A 23,444-nucleotide genomic window follows, 5' to 3' on the forward strand; every position below is an offset into this window, starting at 1 on the left:
TAGTGCTAAACTCAAATGCAAGCATCCGATGTGTTGAAAGCAGGTTAGACCCAATATCAATCCTTAATTATTGTAAACACTTACATTTACAAAACAGATTTTCAATCGACTTGATTTCAGTTGAAGACACCTCTCACCTTGAACCTTTTTGCTTTTTTTTTTTTTTTTTTTTTTTTTTTTTTTTTAACAGTTCTTAATATCCTCTCCACAAAATGCTGTACACAATCTCAGGATTGTTCATAATGTTTTTCGTCCTAGTTTAAATTCATAAAGTTGATAGATTCTTGCAATCATCTGGAAATTTATTGGTAAGAAAATTTTCAAAAGCTAAATTTACCAAACAATTAGATTTTGTTTCTCTAATAAAGCAATATATATTTAGGAATAAATGACTTTATATGTTAAAAATAGTTTACTGATGAAAAACATTTGAAGAATTAACTGGATTAAATCATGATAAAAGGACTTAATGTATGTGTGTGTGTGAGCATATCTCTTTAAAAACAAAAGGCTGACAAAAGGGATAACATTGGAAACACCACAAACCGTTTTATTAGTTAACTGATACATGTATACAAACTTCTGTTGAGACTGATATAAGTAAATCATAGATAAGTAATAAATCAACAGGATCAAATGAAAAAAATTAAATACAAATTAAAAATAAAATATAACTTCTCTTATCTGGAACCCCTAAGATCACAGACTTAATAAATTAAATAAACGTATGTACATGTATAAAAAATTATAAATATTTATTGAAAAAAAAAAAAAAAATAGTTATAAACACCTTTAAGAAGATAAAAGTTGAGCCCTATTTAGTGAACTGAGAATAAAACGGCTAATTAGCATACATGTATCATTCTAAACCTCATGCTTATGGCAGTTGATTATGACAAGCTCACTTACACAGCTACATAAGTATTTTAATTAACTTCCATTAAAAAAATTAAGTAGCCAAGGGAAAAAGGGTTAACCCTCAAAGCCAAGGTTGACTTTTTGACTGGGTTTGAACCTGTCACCAGTAGTAATTATCATTTCCTGCACTGATGATTGCGTAAGCATGAAATACTAGTGTCTGTAGGTATGAAAAATTAATTATATATATATATATATACATATATATATATATATATGGGGGGGGTGAACCAAAAGTAGGTGGACAGCCAAAAACATTTCTTTAGAGATCACATACAGCTATATGTAATAAGACCATTATATTAATGGAAATTGTATATAATTGTCTTATTACATATAGTTGTCGTATATGCAATCTCTAAAATATTTCTTACCGTCCACCTACTTTTGACTCACCATATATATATATAAGTTCTGTAGTAGTCAAACTCCAGTATTTTTTTTGCTTAATGGATATTACAATTTGATGATGTGAAATTTCTAATATATAATTCCAGGACTATTACAAACTGATTTTGTTTGCAATAAAGCTAAAAGAAACTGAAGCAAATTAGTTTTTATTTATAATTTTACAGCCATTTCATCACCGATGCTATACAATCAAAGTTATAAGGGAAATTTTTTTTCAATAGAAAAATGAATTCCCACCAGAAATTAATTTGTGTTTGTGTATAGAATGAGGTGATAAGAATATTAACACAAAAACATTTGAACTGTTCATGAGTCACAATTCCCACATCCTGTTTTGATCACCCCCCCCCCTACGATTGACGACTTTTCCATTCTCTGTATGAAACCACTTTCAAATAAATAAAATTCCTTCTTATGAGGTTGAAATATTGGAAACACTATAACTATTATGTTTTTGCGTTGATATTTCTAAACAGTCTGTTTTCTCATTTATTACTCCATTCCATACACACACACACCAATTCATATAAAGATGTATTATTTGTATTTATACCTATATTTATAAAATGTTTAATATCAGTGATAAAACATATGTTAAGATCAATACAAGTTATTCACGATAAATTTGATAATTGTATATATTAATTCATTTTAGAACCATTTGAAGTATTTAAAGCAAAATGCAATGGATAGCAGTTTCTGTGTACATTTGATGGTTTAAGAGCTAGAGACGATTAATGATTAGAAAACACTGGAATGATGGAAGAGAATAGCTTGCACCATAATGTACCAGATTAAAAAATTTGGAAATCTTAATGGCAACTCAGTACTCCTTGAATATCTTTAAGGCCCCAAGATGTGAGCTGGAGAATTATGACAGATGTGGAACCAGTGGCTAACAGGAAGGATCATAGCAAGTATTCTGATTGGATTCACACATTAAAATTTGTCAAGAAGCTGCCAGATCCAGGCAACATAATGCAGACCTTGGAGATAGTGATGGGTGTCAGAGTGGTGACTATGAAAAAAGTCCTGAACATGTATCTTTACTACTACTACTACTCATAAAAGATTCACTTACAAATACTTCGACAAGTCGGTTGACTCAGGATACTATGGTTCTTCTCAGATGAGAACTTATGCCAGGACCAGTTGCACAACAGGTGGCTAGCATACAATCCACACAAAGTCTTGTATGCCATTGAAACTGATTATCTGTGAGTGTGCTTCCAATGAAGGTCCCATCACTTCACTACACATTTTCGAAAAGGGACTCACACTAAATTCATATATTAAGTTGTTATTCACTATTGTTGAGTGTTATGTGGAGAGGGTAGCTGTGGAAAGACCATACGTATGACTACGCTCTGTGTTATGCCCTCAGAAAACATGGAAGTTGTTATATAAGAACTCATACTTCACATACCCCAAGATCTGCCAGCTCAACTAGCCTGAATGATATTTCATGGACTACTATATGTAGAACAAAGTTAAGAAAAACAACTATGCTACCCTATTCATTTTTATTTTTAATTCATAAATCTTGCTTTGTATAAAAACTCTTCTTTTTTTTTTTTTCAATTTTTTTCAATTAAATGTAAAAAATATTTTTTCTGTTTAGAAAAATAAATACATAAGAGTTTTACAACTTGACAGCTAACGATTACAAAATTGCATTAAATGTAAATCAGAATTCTATTTCAAGATGAAAATTATTTTCGACTAAACTTTGGGGGGAAAAAAAGAAAGAAAAAAATTGTGCTTATCTGGAATTACACTTATTAAAAAAAAATATACAGAAAAACCTTTACAATGTACTTGTCATAGAACGAAGATGTCATATTCCAAAAATCATATAAATTAATCAAGTAGTTTTTTTTTGTTTTTTTAATTAAGAAAATCAAACTTTATGACTAAGCCAGATGTAGGATTTTTGATTGGCCATATTTTTTAATCCAGTATATATAAGGAGGAAACAAATCGAAAGTATTGAGATGAAAATCAACTTTATAAGAAATATATTTTAGTAATAAAATCACTAAAAGTCATAAAGTTTTATTTTCTTAGTTAAATAAATAACTAGTTGATCAATTGACGTGATTTTTTTAATATGACATGACAAATACATACATAAAGATTTCTCAGCATTATTATTTTTTTTAAATAAGAGTAATTCTAGATACGAACCAAAAATTCAATTAGGTATATATTATTCAATGAAACCCTTTTTTTATTATTATTATTAATTTCAATTTTGTCAAAACTAAAACCAATAACTTAAGTTTATCAAAATTGCATGCATGTATAAAACAAAACAAATGACATAGTTAAAAACAAACAAACAAAACAGCACAGTTAAAAAAACACAAAACAAAAATAAAACTAAACCAACAAGGAAAGTAATGCCTTCTATTATAGATAACACAGAGTAGGTATAGCTAATATACATTACAAATACAAGTTATGGTTTTAGTCTTTTCAACCTTATTGATAGTGGCCCTGAGTAGGTTTCAAAGACGAAACTGCAACTTATCAATGTAAATCATATATATGTAACTATTTTAATATTTAGCATTATTGTAATGGATATATACAAAAATTTATTCACTAGTAATAACGTTAAACTCTCTCTCTCTCATACATACATACATACATACACAAACAAAGTAGGAATAAAGAATTCGGATAAATTCTTTATATAGGGACTTATCAGGATGTAAGAAGCTCAACATTTGAGGGTAGAGCATATCATAATAAATTCAAGACAATAAAATAAAATAAATATAGATATATGGAGATTTATTTGCCAGTTCAATAAGGAAAACACATCATATAAAAAATTTTACCCTGTTAACTAGCTTTTTTCTCCTCTTCGGATAAGAAGCAGTAGGCTTCGAAATGCCATGGTATAAAGAGTTTCTTTAATATTTTTTGTAAGATTCCTTTTTCCTTACTGAACAAATAAATCTATATACACCTATATTTATTATATATCATCAAATATAAGGGAACACAAATTTCACAACTTCACCAAAAAAACTATTTTTTTTTTATTGGCATACACGTTCTTTTACCCTACTAACAAGATATCTAATGTTTAAAAAAGATTAGGCATTTAATTTTTCTTAATAAGGCCATCCTCAGTGCTGCTAAATGAAAAAATAAATAAATAAAATTAAAAAAATAATGAAAAAGCCCCATAAAAAAATAATAATAAATACCTAATACATTTTGAACATTACAGACATCTTAATAGTAGGCTGAAACAAGTGTATGGAAATTTAAAAAAAAAAAAAAAAAATATTTTAATGAATTTGTGAGAATTGTGTTCCCTTACATTTGATATATTAAAATGCTTTTACTAGTTTTAGTCTTATACTATCAAACTATTGGAAAAATGTGTTTATATATATATATTATATATACACACACACAAACATCATATTCAATTAATGGGTTTATTTTAGTAGATGTAAACTTATGCCAAAAAAGTTAACATTTTAATGGACATATACAAAATTCTATCAGTGAATTATAAAATTGTTACGCTGGGCATTTAATTGAAAGAATATCCTAAGCAAAAGCAGAAACATTTATGTTTGTATTTTTTTTATTCATGCAACTGGAAGCAAACCAAAATTGAGCAGAAAATAAACAGAGGATTCTGAAGAAAATATGAAAAGGAAAAAACACCATAAAAAGCTAAGAAATAATGGAGGGAGAGCAGGCAGAAAAGCCTTCACTTGGGGGAGAAATTAGCAGAAAAATAAAAGAACAAGGTAGAGAGAACAGTGTAACCATAAAAACAGCTTTCAAAAAAGTATGGGGAACTTGAAAGAAACAAAAAATATGGACAAATTAAGCAGTTTGGATACTTTTTCAGAAGGCAATATTTCAATAAAATTAAAATAAGAATTGTTATTTATCTTATATGTCCTTGCCAATTAAAACATCTTTCATAAAATACATCCCCAATAGTGTAAGGTAATTACTTGATAAAACATTTTCAGTGTTTGAAGTTATTGTCAACATACTAAAAAACAAACAAAACAAAGCGAATTGCTTTATCTACTTCCTTGCTTACTGTTAGATTATGCTTTTATGGAAATGTATCAATTTGAATAAGATTTTTAAGAAATCACTTTTATAAAATTTCTATTGGTTGAATAAGTTTTAATTATTATGGTCTAAGAAATGTGGATGACTAAGCTGTCAGTTTCTATCTCTTAGGATTGAAATAGAAAGAATTTAGCAGGCACTTCCTTTTATCATCTCTTGTTATGTATTCAGTTTGCCTGAGAGATAATCTCTGATTGGGCAAGCTGAGGTTCACAGATTCCAAATCATGCACCACAAGTTGCTACTGCTGCTGTTACTGTTGTCGTACCATTGCTATTATTGCTACTGCTGCTACATGTGTGCTATGCAGAAATTCATATTTAGAGCATATCACTGAGCATCGATAAAACAGACTGTTGGATATTCATGAGTGAAACTTGGTGGACAATTCAATCATTGACTAAAATTTATTTGTACCAAACATGGTTGGATTACAGAAAGGATTGTGAATTTTATTAATGATTGCAAGAGTGAGTGGCATTTAATTTGAGTCACTCTGTATTTAAAAAAGAAACTTTTCAAATCTTATAAAGAAGATTTTGGATAAAATGTGATATTTAAAATGATAACAAATAATGGTATTATGTAATCATCAGTGGTTAAATGTTACACAAATTAAATAAACAATAATGAACAAAATATTTTAAATATCTATATAGTATGAAAAACAGGTTTTTTGTTTTTTTTTCATTTTGGTTTAAACTAATATAATCTGGATTAAATCAAATTTATTTTGTTGCTTATAATACAACAAGATGCGTAAACTTCCTTTCTTAAGAAGAAAATATATATATACAAATACGATCATGAAAATGTATTTATTATATTTTAAAATTTATTGTCAGAAAAGGATTTGGCTAAAGTCAGAAGAGCTTGGAAGAAATAAAATCCATTCCAAATAAAAATATGTTGCAAAGAAATTTCGGCAAAGTCTTTTTTTCTTTTTTTTTATATATATATGTGTGTGCAGTAGTAAAAAGTGTTTTAAAGCAAATGATTAAGATAAAAGGAAAAAAATTTTTAGCCAAAAATGAAACAAAAATCGAAAAAGAAAGAAATCCTTAAGAAATTCTAAGTTTAAAGTTACTGTTTTTAACTTGTTCACAATAATATTTTGATTAGTTTCTACATTTATAGTTTTATAAGTTAAAAAATTTAGTTTTAAACAATACCTTGTTTAAAAACAAAATATAATCACAATTAAAACAACATTTTACAGTGTTATAGATAAAACTCAGTGCATTGAAATTGATTCATATATAGGCATGCCTTTTTTTATTCTTATGACAATTCAAAATATTCATAAATGAATGCTTTGAAAATATCTAATTTAAAGGGAATATACGATGAACAATAAAATTTACATTATTTACCTTTACATCTAAAAATTCATCTATACTAGAAAAATATGATTGTAATTAAATAATTCTATCAGTGAATCATAAAATATCAATACTATATTTCTCAGTATATATAATTTTACTTGAATATAAAAAATAAAAATGTAATCAAGTAAAAATAAATCTCTGGTTCGACCATATAATACAGGATGGGGCAGAGCAACTTGCTTATTTAAATTTAATTTCAAATAAGCAAGTTGGTCTGCATGTATAAACGAAAATTATTGTGGTAATACATTTTAACATTTTCTGAAATCTATTTATTTAGAGTTTTTTTTTTCTTCTTAAGCAAATATAAGTATGAAATAGTAAGTAAACTTTCAAGGAAAAACTGATTCACATACACAACAAATCCACTGACATCATTTCATACAAGCCGGGGTAAGCCGTAGAATTTGGCAACCTAGGAACTACTTTGACATCATCAGGCTCTTCTTTGTTTGGTTTGAAGTATAGCTCAAAGTCATCTTTCAGGAAGGGGATGAGTTTATTGATGGTCTGTTGAGGTACCGACTACTATGTCAATGTCTGTTCTATAAGTTTTGTACCTGCCAAAATGCTCCTCTAAAAAAGAACTAGTTTCACCAGAGTATCACATCTTTCTGCAATCAGAAGCTCAACGATTAGGTAGTTAATGGGAAGGTCTTTATCAAATTATCGTCCAGCTAAAAGGACCCCCCATGCAAAATATAATGTCAGAGCATCCTGACTTTTGGGGCTGAAAGAGTAAGTATTGCTACTATGTCTTTCACACACCAAAGTTAAGCAACATTTAACCTGGCTAGTACCAAATGGGTGATCATCTGAGAATACCAGCCACTGTATATGGGAGGGCTGCGAAACGTCTCTGCAAATAACATAATTCAGTCCTGGACATAATTTTACCAAATACATCAGTACAACTTAATAATCCAGGCATATATAGATACAGCAGAACAACTGCCTCTGGGGTGAAAGTTTTGTTTTCAATCATATGGTAAAGCTCTTTGGAAAGAGAGTATGCAATATGTTTTTCTTTTCATTTGTTCTTTCACACAATAGTACTTGTGTTGTGTATTTATTATAGAAGGTCAGAACAACATCAGTACCGTCGGTTTCAAATCCAAACAAAACTTCTTTGTAAAATATATAAATAAATATTGTGGTCTTATTTTTTATTTTTCTTAATTGAACATTTTGCTGTGGTACTTGCCCACTATCATCTATATGTCTGTCTGTCTGTATCCTCGGAGACATATAGAGGTTGAAGACAATTCAACATAGTCGACTAACTATGGGTCCCCTTTGGATTTGAAACTAGCAGTACTAATATTGTTCTGTAAAACATATATAAATAAATATTAGTTTTTTTTTTTTTTTAAATAATCGAGCACTCTGCTTGGGTTCCCTGTCACTAACCTTAAATAAAAATATTATGGAGTTATATCAACTACACATAGCTGGGTTTTTATTTTCTCTTATTATTTCAAAGAGAACAAGCAACTTGATCACTCACATGAATCAAGCACTTAATTACAGGACAAGTTGCAAAATTACATCAATAATATAATTAGTATGAATAGGTTTTTACAATAACACCTGATAGTATTATTAGATACCGATTTTACAATTATAGAATAAAAAACGGATTGCATGGATATTGGGAGGAGTGAGATTGTTAAAAAAATTGGAACTTACTGGAAGTTATACCAATGTGATAAAAAAATAGAAATAAAAAATTGTAAAAACTTAAAAAAAAAAACAAAAAGGAAGCAATTTTTAATTTCATTTTATTGTTTTGTGAATGCAGAAATATGATTTAAATGCATTTACTTCTTTGTTTTTATAACGTTTTTGCATACTATATATAAATAAATTCTCTATATAATTAATTTTTCTATATAAATAAGTTCTTTATTTAAAGACATTTTTATACAAATAATTTTTTATAACGATATAAATACTTCAATGAATTCTTATATAAATAAATTATTCTTATATTAATAAATTTATTCTTATATAAATAAATAAATTATATAAATAAATTCAGTATTTTTATTAAACTGCAATTCAACATTCACTGTTAAAGTGACTTTTACAGGTTTTCATGTATGCTGAAAACGAGTACCACATTTAAATTTGGGGCGGACAAGTAGTTTCCTGGATATTAAAACCTTTATTATCCAATGTAATTTATTGTGTTTTCAGTGACGGTCATGTTTTTTCTCAACTGAAAAATACTAATACACATGCATGTTATGACCCCATATTAAGAATGGCAAACGCCAGTGACATTTATTAAGTAATACATTGGGACAAAATTTCTTGATATCCAGAGAACTATTTGTCTATCTCAAATTTGAATGCGATATTTGTTTACAGCATACATGAAAACCTATAAGAATTGTCAATTTAAAGGTGGGCGTTGAGTTAAAGCAAAAATTTACCACAAATTCTTATAAATAAATAAATTCTTACATAAAGACCTGAAATATATTCTTGACCATTTTTTTTTTTATATAACAGAAAAAATAGTGTGTGCATGTAATGGTGGGGTTAAATGTCATCAAATATGGTATGTAATTACAGTCTGGTACGAAACTGAGACTTTCAAAATTATTGATATTTAGAATTTATTAAATACTTATGGGAGAACCGAAAAACATTTGAACTGATCTTTCATCTTAAACATATTTAAATGTTTTCAAATAATTGTATTAAAAAAAATTAAACATGGCATACCTATACATGATCCAAATGAAAGCATACACTAAAATTAATTTATCACAATTAAAAAAAGTTTAAAAGTCAAAATCAAATGTGTATCATATGCATAAAATTGTTTATATCTTATATATTTCTCTATTTCAATAGGAGAGGAAGCTGGCAAGTCGGAGAGCTCTCAACCCCCAACCAGGGCAAAAAGCTGCCATAGTTGTTAGCATGGCGACACAGTAGCAGTCATTTGGGAAACCCCAGCGCTAGGAGCTCCACAAAATCCGGAACTTACCACAGTTAGAGGAAGCTACATAAACAGAACAATTATGCAACTATCAGCTTTGTCTATAGTGGTGTGCGGAGGAAGAAAATTCATTCATTAACTGAAACTTCTTTAAGAATGAAAATCGGACAGAACTATCCAACAAAATAAAATCAATAAAAAGGGGGAAGTAGATATTTAACACATTATGTTCTATGTAAACTTCAACAGAATATTAAAAATTTACTATGCAAAAAAAAAAAAAAAAAAAAAAAAAGAGGGAGTGTCTAAGTCAGTGTCAATTAGAAGACAAGAAAACTGGCTATTTTAAAGTCTACCAGTTTCAATTTTTTCTATGGTTTTCTGATTTTGTTTGTTTTTTTTACTTTTGTTTTAAAATATTAAAAAATTGTCCCCTATTGTTTGTTAAAAACTTTGATCAAACTTGAACTTTGATTTCTGATGCAAAAGTTCAAAGGAAAGGTGATTTTGAGAATCAAAATAATTAATAGATATAATTTTGCTTGGTTTTTGTAACAGTTTTTTTTAATTGTTCATAGAAAATTTTTTTTTTACATTGAAATGCAAGTTAAATTCTAAATCTCAAGATTAATCTTGGAACTGCCAGCATAATTAGATAATTGCTTACATTATAAACTGAGGCTTCTTTGATTTAAGCATTCCAAATTTCTATACAAATATGATCTTTGGAAAATTGTTGCGATCTTTAGTAGTATGATTTTAGTAAGAGTGAAAATAATAATAAACTAAGTCCCTCCTCCAAAACAGCCAACAGCCACAACTGATACCACCAGAAATAGTTGGGAAAAGTCGAGAAGGATTGAAGGACCAAAGAAGGGGAGCACTGACCAGATCTCCACTGGGCGAGTGCAAAGAAAACTGGTATCTTTGAGGATCCCTACTGGATGAGTACAAAGAAGAATGAGATCTTCGGGAGGCCCATTGCCACCCGAATTCCAGTGAAAACCAATGGTCAATTCCAGTGAGAAATAAATAGTAATTGGCTCTTCTGATAACGCAAAGTCATTGCCTAAGTGTATCAAAAGAGGTACAAAATACTAGAAATCTGGTCACTGTTTCATTCAGAAATACTTGAAAGAAGGCAACAAGCTGAGCAAATTTTAGGTGCCTATGTCGATATTAAAAGATGATTCTGCTATTGCTAAAGAGATAAAATTGATCCTATTTTTGTTTGATGTATAAATAACATAAAAATATTATAAAAAAAAAATTTGCTATACGAAATATACATACACTTTATTTGCGGACTATTATCCTCATCTTTATAGTTGTTGTTTCACAATGTTTCGGCCAACTATTCTTCTGGTCTTAGTCAGGTGATTAACCCTGATGGGATAGGAATGCTGAATCTCTTAACTGTATTTCCAGTAATTACTGCCTTCCATAGTTTTTACCATCTTATACGTTTTGGTTAACTAATCCTCTGGCCGGCTTTGGGTAGGATTGAAACCGTTATCTTCAGTGGCACAGTGGATAGAGACGTTGAATCGCTATAGTTCCACATGAGCATTGTTTGAAGATAGCGGTTTCAATCCTATCCAAAGCCGGTCAGAGGATTAGTTAACCAAAACGTGGTGAGATGATAATAGGAAGAGGAATAGTTGGCCGAAACATCATGAAACAATAACTATAAAGATGAAGATAATAGTCTGCAAATAAATAAACAAATTACTGATCTCAAAGACTTCCAATAATTAAATACTATATATATATATATATATATATATATATATATATATATATATATATATATGTATTATATAAATACACATTGAAAATTTCTTTGAAAGCCGAGCTGAATTCAGAAATATTTAAAACAATGCATTTGCAAAATAGATAAGCAGTTTCTGTTTCAGGGGAAACATCCTGTGGCTCCCTATTTACTTGACTCTCTACTAGGGTAGAGTTAGTCACAAGATAATTTAACATGGAAAAGATCCAGTTCCCCAAAATAGGACAGTCTGGATAGAGATGAAAAATAAAAATTGCTTTAGTCTAGAAAGATTTCTCCTTCACTGAGCGAAGACAAAAAAGATGAAGTGTAGTATAAGAAGAGATACTAAACTTTGCATTATTTTTTCTTTTTAACTTTGCTTCTAGCAGGTCAAAGAGTGGTATTTCTCTTCCACCGCAAGAAATATGATACTGAGGTCGGATTGAAAGTGGGATTGAAAAGTCAGTGCTCCAGAAAAGGAGCAGTCTGACCCTGTACAAGATGTCTGTGCAGCACCATCGGCATTCCCCAACAGAGGCGCCTCAGACGATTAGCAATAAATTAACCCCTTCTTAAAGAGAGAAGGAAAAGCCTGGGAGAATGGATCTCCTAGAAATACACAGAAACAGCTTTTACACTGCAATTAACAGGGAACAAGTCATTACATGCTGGCCTAATCTGTTGATTTTGAGGCCAAGGGCTAAAAAGCCACAAAGAGCGAATGATGGTTGGTGGAACAATTACATTATGGATGAAGGAAGTAAATATGTATAGTAAGTGTTTAAATAAAACATCTAAAAAAAAAATATCTACCAAATATAGTGTGTAGGAACAAGTACACAGATCACTTTTAGAACAGATATGCACTAATTGACACAGACACAGAAGATGAGGAAAGCCATTTTTTTTATTGAAAAATAAAATGTGTTCATGCGATCCATTAAAACATGCAACTTATGTTTGCCTTTTGAGCAGCACAAATGGACATTCAGAAAATACATTCAATTAAAAATTTAATGCAGCAAAGATTTTCCAAAAGTAACCTTTTGGAATTTTTAGTTCTTTCAAAATGTTTCTCTTAACAGAAAGGCAAAAAAAAAAAAAAAAAAAAAAAAAAAAAAGATCTATAAAAATAAATAAATATGAGGAGCATCCCAAAAGTAATGCCTCCTATTTTTTTTTATTCCACCCCAATTGATCAGAGGGGATTGCAAATTGCCTTGTCATGATGGTTGAATTTATGCATTAATGACATGAAAGTTTCATCTATGGCATGAAACTAAGAAAGCAACTTCTATCATGTACGTGCGTCATTGAATTCCTATCAACATTCATGCTGTTGAGCATTTGATATCAACAAAGTTAGGAGATGAGTTCATCGATTTCAGAGTGGCAACAAATGCGAGTAACAAAGCACACTCCTGACTTTTATGACAGAGATCAAAAGTGGCTGGCAAAAGTGTATCAAGAACGGTGGTTACTATGTACAAAAATCAATTCTGGATCACGAAAGGTCACTTATTTTAATGGTAAAACTCCCGCTTTCATAGCTCTTCAACATTTTAGTTTTTTTTTAGTTAAATAGGAGGCTTTACTTTTGGAATGACCCTTGTAAGAAACAAAAAAAAAAAAATGTATGTAAATATCATAGATGTAATAAAATCACAATGATTGTTAAAACTTCAGAAAAAAAAATTCCTGTTCATCAAACACAGTAATAACACTGACAAATTTCCACCAATAATACTTTTCTTTGGGTGTCCTATATTCGACTTTCTGCTATTAATCTGTTTTCTTCTTAAAAACAACTAGTTTCCGCATATGCAAATTAGTTCTAACTCTAAAAATTCTGCAAATATGAACATAAGTTTTTTTTTTCTCTCTGAAAATAGTTACTCGACATGCAAAACATCCAGTACACTTTGAAGCTTGTAAGTTTTCATTTTATCTGGAGATCCTTTTTTTAACCTAATAACAGATGCTTTCTATCATTTCTACGTAACTTTGATCCGACCAATTCTTGAGTATTATACGATCCAAACTACAAATACACATCTTCTAAAAGATGCTGTAAACCTAGACCACATTCAACAGTTGGCAACCAGCATGATGATGACTCTTCATACTTACGTATACTGGATGCTTCAAAAACTAAATTTGTTCTTGTACAGTGGAGGATGAGAGGCGACCTGATTCTGACATACATCGTTATCAACAGTAATTTAAATCGACCATTAGAGGAGTCATGATCTCTACAGTCACTTGCAGCATTGCTTTCATCTTAACAAAAGAAAAGCAGCATTCTCTGTCTCCGTTTCTACTCCGACACTTTGTTTCAGCTGTCAAAAACCAAACTCCCTTTTTTTCTAATACATCTTTTTATAGTCAGTTGGTCTCTATGCATGACAGTTCATGTGGTCAAATTACTTTCAACTATAAAAAATCTGCAATTGCAAATACAAGTTCTTTTCTTTCTGGGAAATGGCCGGCTGACATACGGAATATCCCATACACTTTGAAGCTAGTAAGATTGTTATTGTTACAATAAAATCAAGTAGATTATTTCAACTCCAATTGCTCATATTGTTTTGCACTAATAAACTCCAACTTCCATTTTACACAATTCAACAGAAACTTTAGTGTTAATTGTTAGTGACACTCAAACGAAATATGGCAATTCAAAATAAAACAAGTAAACTTATGAATATACGTACGTATCAGTGAAAAATATTAGTGTACACCAAAGATTACAGAAAATAAAGATAGAATTTTTATCTATTATATAAAGGGCAAATGTCTGTGCGTATATTCGTGTAATGTTTTTCAGGAACCAACACGTAGTCGCACACGTCAGTTGCAAAGGATGCAAAAGAACTTCAACTCCTTTTTCTTTGTAACAAGGACATTTCCTCATTTTTATGGCCGTGACATCACCCATATGATCTCAAACATTCTCCACACTTCTCACATGATCTCAAATGTTATTTTTGTCCGAGGCGTGATCTCATTTTTAAAATCTTTATTTTTCCCTAACATCATTCGCTGGCATCATTTTGCATGCATTTACATTTAACTGTCCACACTATGTTACATGTGTACGTCCAGCTAAAAGTAAAGAATTACAAAATAACCACCCACAAAGTTGGTATATTTTTGATTGGTGTTGCCCAGGATGAATAACATCTAAAAGTTAGATAAAATTATTCATTCTCGGGGGGGGGGGCAATAGGGTCAGGTTTTGTCATATAAGGCAAATTTTCAATGTCATGTGCTAATTTGAAAAAAAAAAAAAAAAAAAAACTATATGAATTCAAAAATATTTTTTTTTTTTCAAATTAGGTTTTGATTAATTTAAAAAAAAAAAATCAAAATGTGAAATTTAAATGAAGAAATCAATACAACAAAGAGAAGAAATATAATCCTAACATAATAGGAAATCAAATATATCAAATTACAATCATAGGTGTCTGTTTATTTGCATCCAGATGTGGACAAACTTAGACACAAGATTGTTTCTTTTATATGTGCATGCATGTGTGTGTGTGGGGGGGGCATTATCCAGCAATCCAAAAAGGAACATGTGAATGAGACAAAAACAAACATTGACTCGGTCAAGAAGGAGTTCCTCTTGTCCAACTGAAAATCGAACAGATACTACATTTTTCATTATTTACTTTGTGAAAAAGATATAAACTATACATTTTGACAAATTAGGCACAAGGCCATCAAAAGTGTTGGGAAAATTGTTGTTTATTCTCTGTATATTAGCTATATTAGCTAGAATCATGTAGTCACCAAAATACCACATTTACTCAGGATAGGGAGCATTCTACTTGAAACAGCTCTCTAATATGTTAAAAATAATATATATATGTGTGTTGCTGCTGCTCCCTTCCATTCCTCCTTTTATCAACACTAAGCAGTGTTTTTTTGTTCAGTTAAGCTAAAGCCTTCTTCAGCCAGCCTGCTCATTTGAAGACGCTCTACTGGAGTTGAAATAAATTTATGAGATATGGCTAACTGATTTTTTTGTTGCTTTTCTTTCTTTTAACTTCCTCGTATACACACACACACATATACGAATTCATTGGAGGTGAGAGCACAAACTACAAAAACTGGTTAGTAAGACACTTCCAAACATTTCTAAATATAGACCACTCACTATTTCTCTGACACTACACTTTGATTGATCCTAATTATGAACCAGCAGGCAACAAACTAAGATTCATATTGATGCGAGGGGTCACCAATAGTGTGTTGTTAATCCATCTTTTAAATAGTGTATTCATTCTTGATCCCACCCCTGAAATTTGCTAATGTATGCTATGCAAAAACTGCCATAGGTACCATTCTCACAAATGTGTATTTAAAAGAAAAACTAAAGAAAAAAGATTGACAATTCTAATTTTAATAACTAAATAAAATAAATGTTACAAGTTTCCTATAAAAAATAATTTAATGACTTCTTTCACTGCAAAAAAATAAAGGAAACAACAAAAAATATATACATTGAAATTATTATAGCTAGTAATTATAATATTTAAAAGTATATATTTTTAAATATTTATTAGACACAAGAAGACATTTGAAAAGAAAATACTCCAAAAATTTGAAAATACAGTAATATTTATAATAAACAATTAAAAAAAAAATGTATCATTTAAAAATTGAAATTTGTTAATTTGCAATAGTTTTTATTTTTAACTATTTTACAAAATATTTAAACAAATATTTAAATACAATTATTTATTTCATAGATAACAAGAGTTCCACTAAGTTGATTTATTTGTTGTTTTGTTATTTAAAACACAGAACAGATATTCTAAGGATTGGGTGACCCTGAACCGAGCAAAAGCAAAAGTTGAAGGAAGAGCCAGCATCTTCCATAGGTGAAAACCAGCAACAACAAACAACTGTAAAAATAGAACACATCCTCAATGACGGATGTGATCGACCAACTTGTAGTGAGACTTGATAAGCTCTGATCTTGATGCCATACAATGAATCCAGAATTGATATGATAAAATATGATTTAAAACAAATTAAGACCAAGAGACCACAAGCAAGATATACTATAACATTGTTAACCAGTTTAATTACAAAGAGGAAAATCAATATTTTTAATTTCTTTACTAACTCAACATTTGAGAAGTAAAGGAGAAATTTAATGGAACATTTGTAATATCTATATATCTCATATAGAGATTAAGTGTTAACCCCCAAAAGTGGGCCCTTGATTTCTGAGAACTTCAACTAAAGTAAAATGAAACCAGTCCCATCTATATTTTTTTTTTACTTTTTCATGCGACCAAAGTCTAAAATAAATTTTATGTTTCTAATGAATTTATAGCAATTGTTAAAATATTGTAAACTTCCACATTCTTTCATCTTATTATAATCATAAAAATAATTGTTACAAAGTGATCATAAGCAAATTCCACTGTGTTAGAGAAAACCGACTGCTCATATGAATAGATAAAACGTTACTTTTTGAATAAATATATTTGGTTCCTGTCCAGAATTAAAAAAAAAAAAAAAGTCTGTATAAGGTATGTACCCATGATAAAACAATAATATCATATTCCAAAAATCATGTAAATTAATCAAGTAGTTTAATGTTTAACTTAGAAAATCAAATTTTGATTTGATTGATGAGTGACTGTCTTGCCAATCATTAAAAAAAATCTCAAAAAACAAAGGAGATAACTCAACAATAATTCATGCTTTCTAGATTTATGTTGTAATGCCTACGAATTCACATTAATTGTGAAAACAATTTTCTTTATAAAAAATAAATCTACTTTATCAATTTACATGATTTTTGGAATATATTTTCATTTTTTAATGAGTATTATACAGATGTATGTACGTACAGATTTTTCTTTATTTTCGTTTTTAATATAGGGGAAATTCTAGATAAAAAGTATACATTTTTATGTAAGAAAATAATCTTTTGATTTTTTAACAAATATAAAATGATTTGGATGAAAAAAATATAAATAGTGACATGATTCAAATTTATAACAAAATGAATTTAAAAGCAAGTGAAAAAAAAAAAAAAAAAATATATATATATATATATATATATATATATATATATATATATAAAATGTACAAACCTTTGTAGTTGAACTGACTGATGCATTATGGTCCAATAGGAATCGCACCATATTAGTCTGTCCAAAGTGGCAGGCTGTATGCAGTGGAGTATAGCCAGCCTTTTAAAGAAAATAAAAAATTATTGTTAATATTTAAAAATTGTACAGAATTGCAAAATCAAAATTTCTAAAATATCGATATAATGACTATGTAGACATTTCCAATTGTCAAATTATATGATAAGGTCTGAATAAATAAGAAATGTTCAAACATTTTAACCTTTTAAAAAAGATAAATTGCTTAACCCTCTTAGTATTAAATTCTTTTTATAGAAAAATGATTTTTCCACCTATTTTAAAATTCTTGGTATGCCGAAACATATATATATATATATATATATATATATATAACATTAAGTAGGACTATTAAAATAAATGGTAAAATTTGACTAATTTGCATATTGTGATGACAGTAGGAGGTAGACCATCCACTCATGGAAAATTGTCACTTTCTCATGCACATATATGTCATTGCTGAATTTATTGTACATTTTTGTGCTGTTGTTTCTTATATTGCAAATAAGATCTGTTTTATATGTAGTATCGTTTGCTTTTAGAGGTGTTAGATTTTTCACAATATCGTGACATCCACACTAAAAGTTAAAAAAAAAAAAAAAAAAAACATTTTTAAATTGTAAATATTTAATAAGCATTGCTAGTGTTTTCTTAAATTTTGTAGAATGTTGTGAAAACAAGTGTTTAATAGTTTAAGGTAAAAAGGGGAAAAGTTTCCAATAAAAATTCATAAAAATTAAATTCAACATGTTTATAAGTACATTAGTAGGTAACGCAGTGAAATATATCTCACCTTTGTTTGAGGGTCAATTTCAGACCCAAATTTAACCAAAACTTCTGCCACATTAACTTTGTCTTCTTGGGCAGCAAGGTGAATTGGAGCCAGTCCATTCTGAAAAAGAAGAGGAAACATTAGTAGATATTCTGATCAAGTTTTGAGCAATTAAAAAAATTAAATCATTTCATACAAACAAAAAAAAAAAAAAGAAAAAAAAAGTTTATCTATCTCTATAAAGTTAAGTATGTTTATATATTTGTATGCACAGGATTCACTCCTAAACTAATTAATCGATTATTATGAAGAATTTCGAAACACAGCTACTATACATAAGGGTTGGATAATATTGGTTAGATTAATTTAAAAGAATAGGGTAGAACTCTTTCATACCAAATCAGATACCTTTAATGTTTGTGAAATTTTAACAATAGGTATTAGACATCAACAAGTTGAACATGTACGAAAAATTTACTTTCACTATGATATGACTAATGTTTGTGCAAATTTCTTTTTTAAATCCAAGGCATGGTTATTGAGAAAAGTGCAAATAAATGTTTGTTTGTTCTGTTTTACGGCATATCAACCACTTTGGGGTCATTTAATGCCGAAAGGTTCGTTATGTTGTGTTAAATATTGGTTTGTTCTTCTTAAGGTTTTTCTTTTTTTTTTGGGGGGGGGTCTTTCCTTATATTTTTGAGTATATTTTAGTTTCTTTCAGAAAATTGATAATTTTTTGGGGATCAATCTTGTTTAATATTGTTTTCAGATTTTTTTCTTGGTAATACTTTGTTCGGATTTGTTCAAGGTCAATGCAGTTTGTCAGTATATGGTGTATTGTGTAGGGTTCTTGACACGTTATACAGTTTGGTGTCTCCTCCCCTTTTAGTAGATGTGAGTGGGTGATGTGAGTGTGACCTATTCGCAGTCTGGTCATTACTACCTCTTCCTTTCTTGTTAACTTTTTGGTGTTTCTCGTTCCAATATTTGGTGTTATTTGGAATAGTTTGTTTTTGGTGCATGAGCTCCAGTTTTCTTGCCATTTTCTCTTCAAAAATGTGTTTATTTTAGTCTTTAGGTCTGTATAGGGGATTTTTCCACTTATGTGGTTTTGTTGCAGAGTTTCCTTTGCTGCCTTATCTGCTTGTTCATTCATGTATATGCCGATATGGCTTGGTATCCAGCAAAAGATAATGTTTTTTTTCATGGTTATGGCATCTATTTTGTTTAGCAATTTTGTAATAAGTGGGTTTGTCATTTTTTTTTCTTTTAGAGATATGAGTATTGAAAGTGAGTCAGTAAATATGATATATTTTTGATGGTCATCATTGGTTATTATATTCAGTGCCGAATCTATGGCTGTTGCTTCTGCGCTGAAAATAGAAGATTCGTTTGGGAGCCTTTTCTTTAGTTTTATTTTTTTGTGGATGGCTGCGCATCCTACTTTATCTCCATCTTTTGATCCGTCAGTGTAAATTTGTGTATATTCTTTGTATGTATTCTGGATGATAAGTAGTTCTTCATGGAAGGTTGATGGGTGGGTTTTCGTTTTGGGATATTTATTTAATTTTAATATTATGTGTGGTTGTTTGATCATCCAGGGTGGAGTTTTTGATTTGTTATATTTATGTATTTTTGTAATGTCCATTTGGGCTTCTGTGAGAAGGTTTTTTATCCGGAGGCTGTAGGGCTTGATGATATTTTCTTTCTTGTTGAAGAGATGTGTGTATTGTGGGTGGAGGGTACATTGGTATGCAGGATTTGTTGGACACGATACCAGCTTTAGGTAATATTGTAGCGCTAACTTCTGTCGTCTTAGAATCAGTGGAGGCTCATGGGCCTCTATATAGAGGCTTTCTACTGGAGAGGTTCTAAATGCTCCCAAGGCTAATCTTAATCCTTGATGATGGATTGTATTTAGTTCTTTTATGTAGGACTTCCTTGCTGCTCCATAGATGAAGCATCCATAGTCCATTTTAGATCTGATTAGAGTTTGGTATAATTTCAATAATGTGACTTTGTCTGCACCCCAATCGGTGTGTGCTAGGACTTTGATCAATTGCATTGTCTTTTGGCATTTTGCTTTTAAATATTTTATATGCGGTATAAAGTTCAATTTTTTATCGAATATAATACCTAAATATTTATGTTGGTCGGTGAGTGGGATGTTCTTGTTATCCAGTTTCAGGTTGGGGTCGTGGTGGAATTTTCGTAATTTGCAAAAGTGGATGCATTTAGTTTTTTCCTCTGAGAATGTAAATCCATTTTCTATGGCCCATTTGTTTATTTTATTCAGACAGAGTTGTAGTTTGCGTTCGGCTGTTTGTATATATTTAGATTGGTAGTATATAAGTAGGTCGTCCACGTATAGGGCGTTTTCAATTCCTGGGTCTATGTTTTTTATGATATTGTTTATTTTAATGTTGAAGAGGGTGACAGACAGGATACTGCCTTGGGGGACCCCCATTTCTTGATCTTTTTGGACTGAATAAGTGTTGTCCATCCGTACTTGGAAGTTTCTATTTGTTAAGAAATTTCTGATAATTTCTGGCATTCTACCCCTAAGTCCTAGTTCATACAGGTCTTTTTGGATTCCGTATTTCCAAGCGGTGTCATACGCCTTTTGCATGTCAAAAAAAATTGCTATTAGATGTTCTTTTTTTGCAAATGCTTCTCTTATGCGTGTTTCCAGTTTTATTAAGTGATCGGTGGGGCTTCTATTTTTCCTGAAACCCGACTGGCTTTCTGTAATTAGATTTTTGCTTTCCAAGTACCAATTTAACCTTTCGTTAATCATTCTCTCAAAAGTTTTGCACAAACAACTAGTTAGTGCAATGGGTCGGTAGTTTGTTGGGTTTGTATGGTCTTTTTTTGGTTTGGGTATTGGGATTACTGTTGCCTGCTTCCAGTTTTTTGGAATGTTGTTAGTTATCCATATCTCATTGTAAATTTGTAATAAGTAGTCCAGTGATGGTTTTGGTAGTTTTTTGAGGAATTGATAATGGATCTCGTCGGGGCCGACTGCTGTATCGGGAGATTTGTTTATTGCCTCCTCTAGTTCTGCACTGTTGAATAATTGATTTTTTTTTTTTTTTTTTTTTTTTTTATTACATTTTCACCCCAAACAAGGCAAATTGCCACTTTGGTGTAGGGGGCTACTATCAGGGGCAACAACTACTGGGGTACTATGTAGGGATTTGGGCAGCAAGGTGTCGGTTCACGTTACACTTGAACTTCTGCACGTCAGTACTGTTGGGGAAGCAGGGACCTGGAATGGAATTCCAGAGTCTTGCGGTTCTGGGGAAGAAACTATTGGAGTAAAAAGATCTTTTACATCTAGGGACCTCTACAGTGTGGGGGTGGGATCTAGTAGCCTGTCGGGTTTGTCGAGGGTGCTCGCGTCGTGGGGGCACAAGTGATTGCAGTTCATCAGAGCATTCACCACTAAAATACTTGTAGAACAGGCAGAGGGATGCAACATTTCGTCGATGGGACAGAGGCTGAAGCTTAGATGCCAGTTCAGGGCCTATCAGATTTGCGACTCTCTTTTGAACCTTGTGATTGTAGTTTTCTTCATTTTTTGATTTGAAGTTTATTTTTATTTTTTCTTCATTTTTCTTTATAGCTTGGAATTTTTTATTTTGGTTTTTTGATGATGAGTTCATTGAGAATTGTTCTGCTAATTTATTTGCGATATTTTGTTTGTCGGTAATCTTTGTGTTGTCGCATATAAGGTGTTTAATAGGGTTCTTTGTATTTTTTCCTGCTATTTTTCTGACCATCTCCCATACTTTTTTGGGTTTTGTGTTTTGATTAATTTTTGTTACATAGTCTTTCCACGAGTTCCGTTTTGATTCTTTGATAGTTTTCCGTGCTTTGGCTTTGCTGTTTTTATAGGTGTCCAAATTTTCTTTCGTTGGACTGTTTTTGAATTTCCTTAGGTTTGCACGTCTGGCTCTTATAGCTTCTTTGCATTCTTTATTGTACCAGGGTTTGTTATATTTTGTAGTAGTGGAACTTTTTGGTATGTTCTCCTCGGCTATTGTGAGTAGGGTGTTGCTGAAATATGTGATGTGTTCTAAGTCAGGATTCGCTTCAGGTATTAATCTGTATTGACATGTATTTTGGAAATTTTCCCAATTTGCCTTTTGTAAATTCCAGCGGGGTGTTTTGTCTTCTGGCTTGGGATTCTCGTTTTCTATTATGATTGGGAAGTGGTCACTTCCGCATGTATCCTTATGTGTTCTCCAGCTATAATCCATGTATATAGTTGGGTCACATAGTGTTATATCGATTGCTGATAGGGTTCCCGTTGGTGGGTGCATATATGTATTCTCTTTGTTGTTGAGTAGGCATAGATCATTTTGGTTAATTATTTTTTCTATGGTTTGGCCTCTTTTGTTGTTTTTTTTACTGCCCCACCATATATTGTGACTATTGAAGTCTCCCAACAGTAGAAAAGGTTTAGGTAGTTGTTTGATTATATTGTTTAATTCTGTTTCGTTTATTGTTTCATTTGGTGGTATATAGAGTGAGCATAGGGTTACTGTTTTGTGTAGTGTTGCAGTTATTGCAACAGCTTGCATATTTGTTTTTAAGTTCACTTTGCTGTGTGGAATGTTTTCGTTTATCAGTATTGATGATCCACCGGTGGCTTTGCATGATAATTTGTTTATGTGGTTGTATATTGAGTAGTGTTTTATGTTAATTTTGTCATTTTCTTTTAAGTGTGTTTCCTGTAGGCAAATTATTGCAGGACATAAGGATTTGATAAGTATTTGCATTTCTTCGATATTAATTTTTAATCCTCTTATGTTCCACTGTAGGATTTTGTTAGTCATGGTTTATATTTTCTTTTGGTTTTGGACTGTTGGTGTTTATGTCTACGTCCATAGTTTCGATGTTAGTTTGGGTGTTTCTTTTGGAAGTGGAT

The 23,444-nt window shown here is 30.5% G+C and overlaps 1 protein-coding gene across 50 annotated transcripts in view; it reads right to left on the reverse strand.

Annotated features, from left to right (window-relative positions):
* LOC145294072 (uncharacterized) overlaps positions 1 to 23,444 on the reverse strand; it is a 616,260-nt gene that overhangs the window by 322,324 nt on the left and 270,492 nt on the right. For all 50 annotated transcript variants that reach the window (XM_080141108.1, XM_080141084.1, XM_080141083.1 and 47 more), the window contains 2 exons: positions 18,530 to 18,628; positions 17,683 to 17,781 (listed from right to left, as the gene is read on the reverse strand). In XM_080141108.1, coding sequence (XP_079997234.1) covers positions 17,683 to 17,781; positions 18,530 to 18,628 — 198 coding nt within the window. The remainder of the gene's footprint in view (positions 1 to 17,682; positions 17,782 to 18,529; positions 18,629 to 23,444) is intronic.

The sequence above is a fragment of the Euprymna scolopes genome, chromosome 15 (genome assembly GCF_053919585.1).
Source record: "Euprymna scolopes isolate OS-2025 chromosome 15, ASM5391958v1, whole genome shotgun sequence".
In the NCBI taxonomy this organism is placed as follows: Eukaryota; Metazoa; Mollusca; class Cephalopoda; order Sepiida; family Sepiolidae; genus Euprymna; species Euprymna scolopes.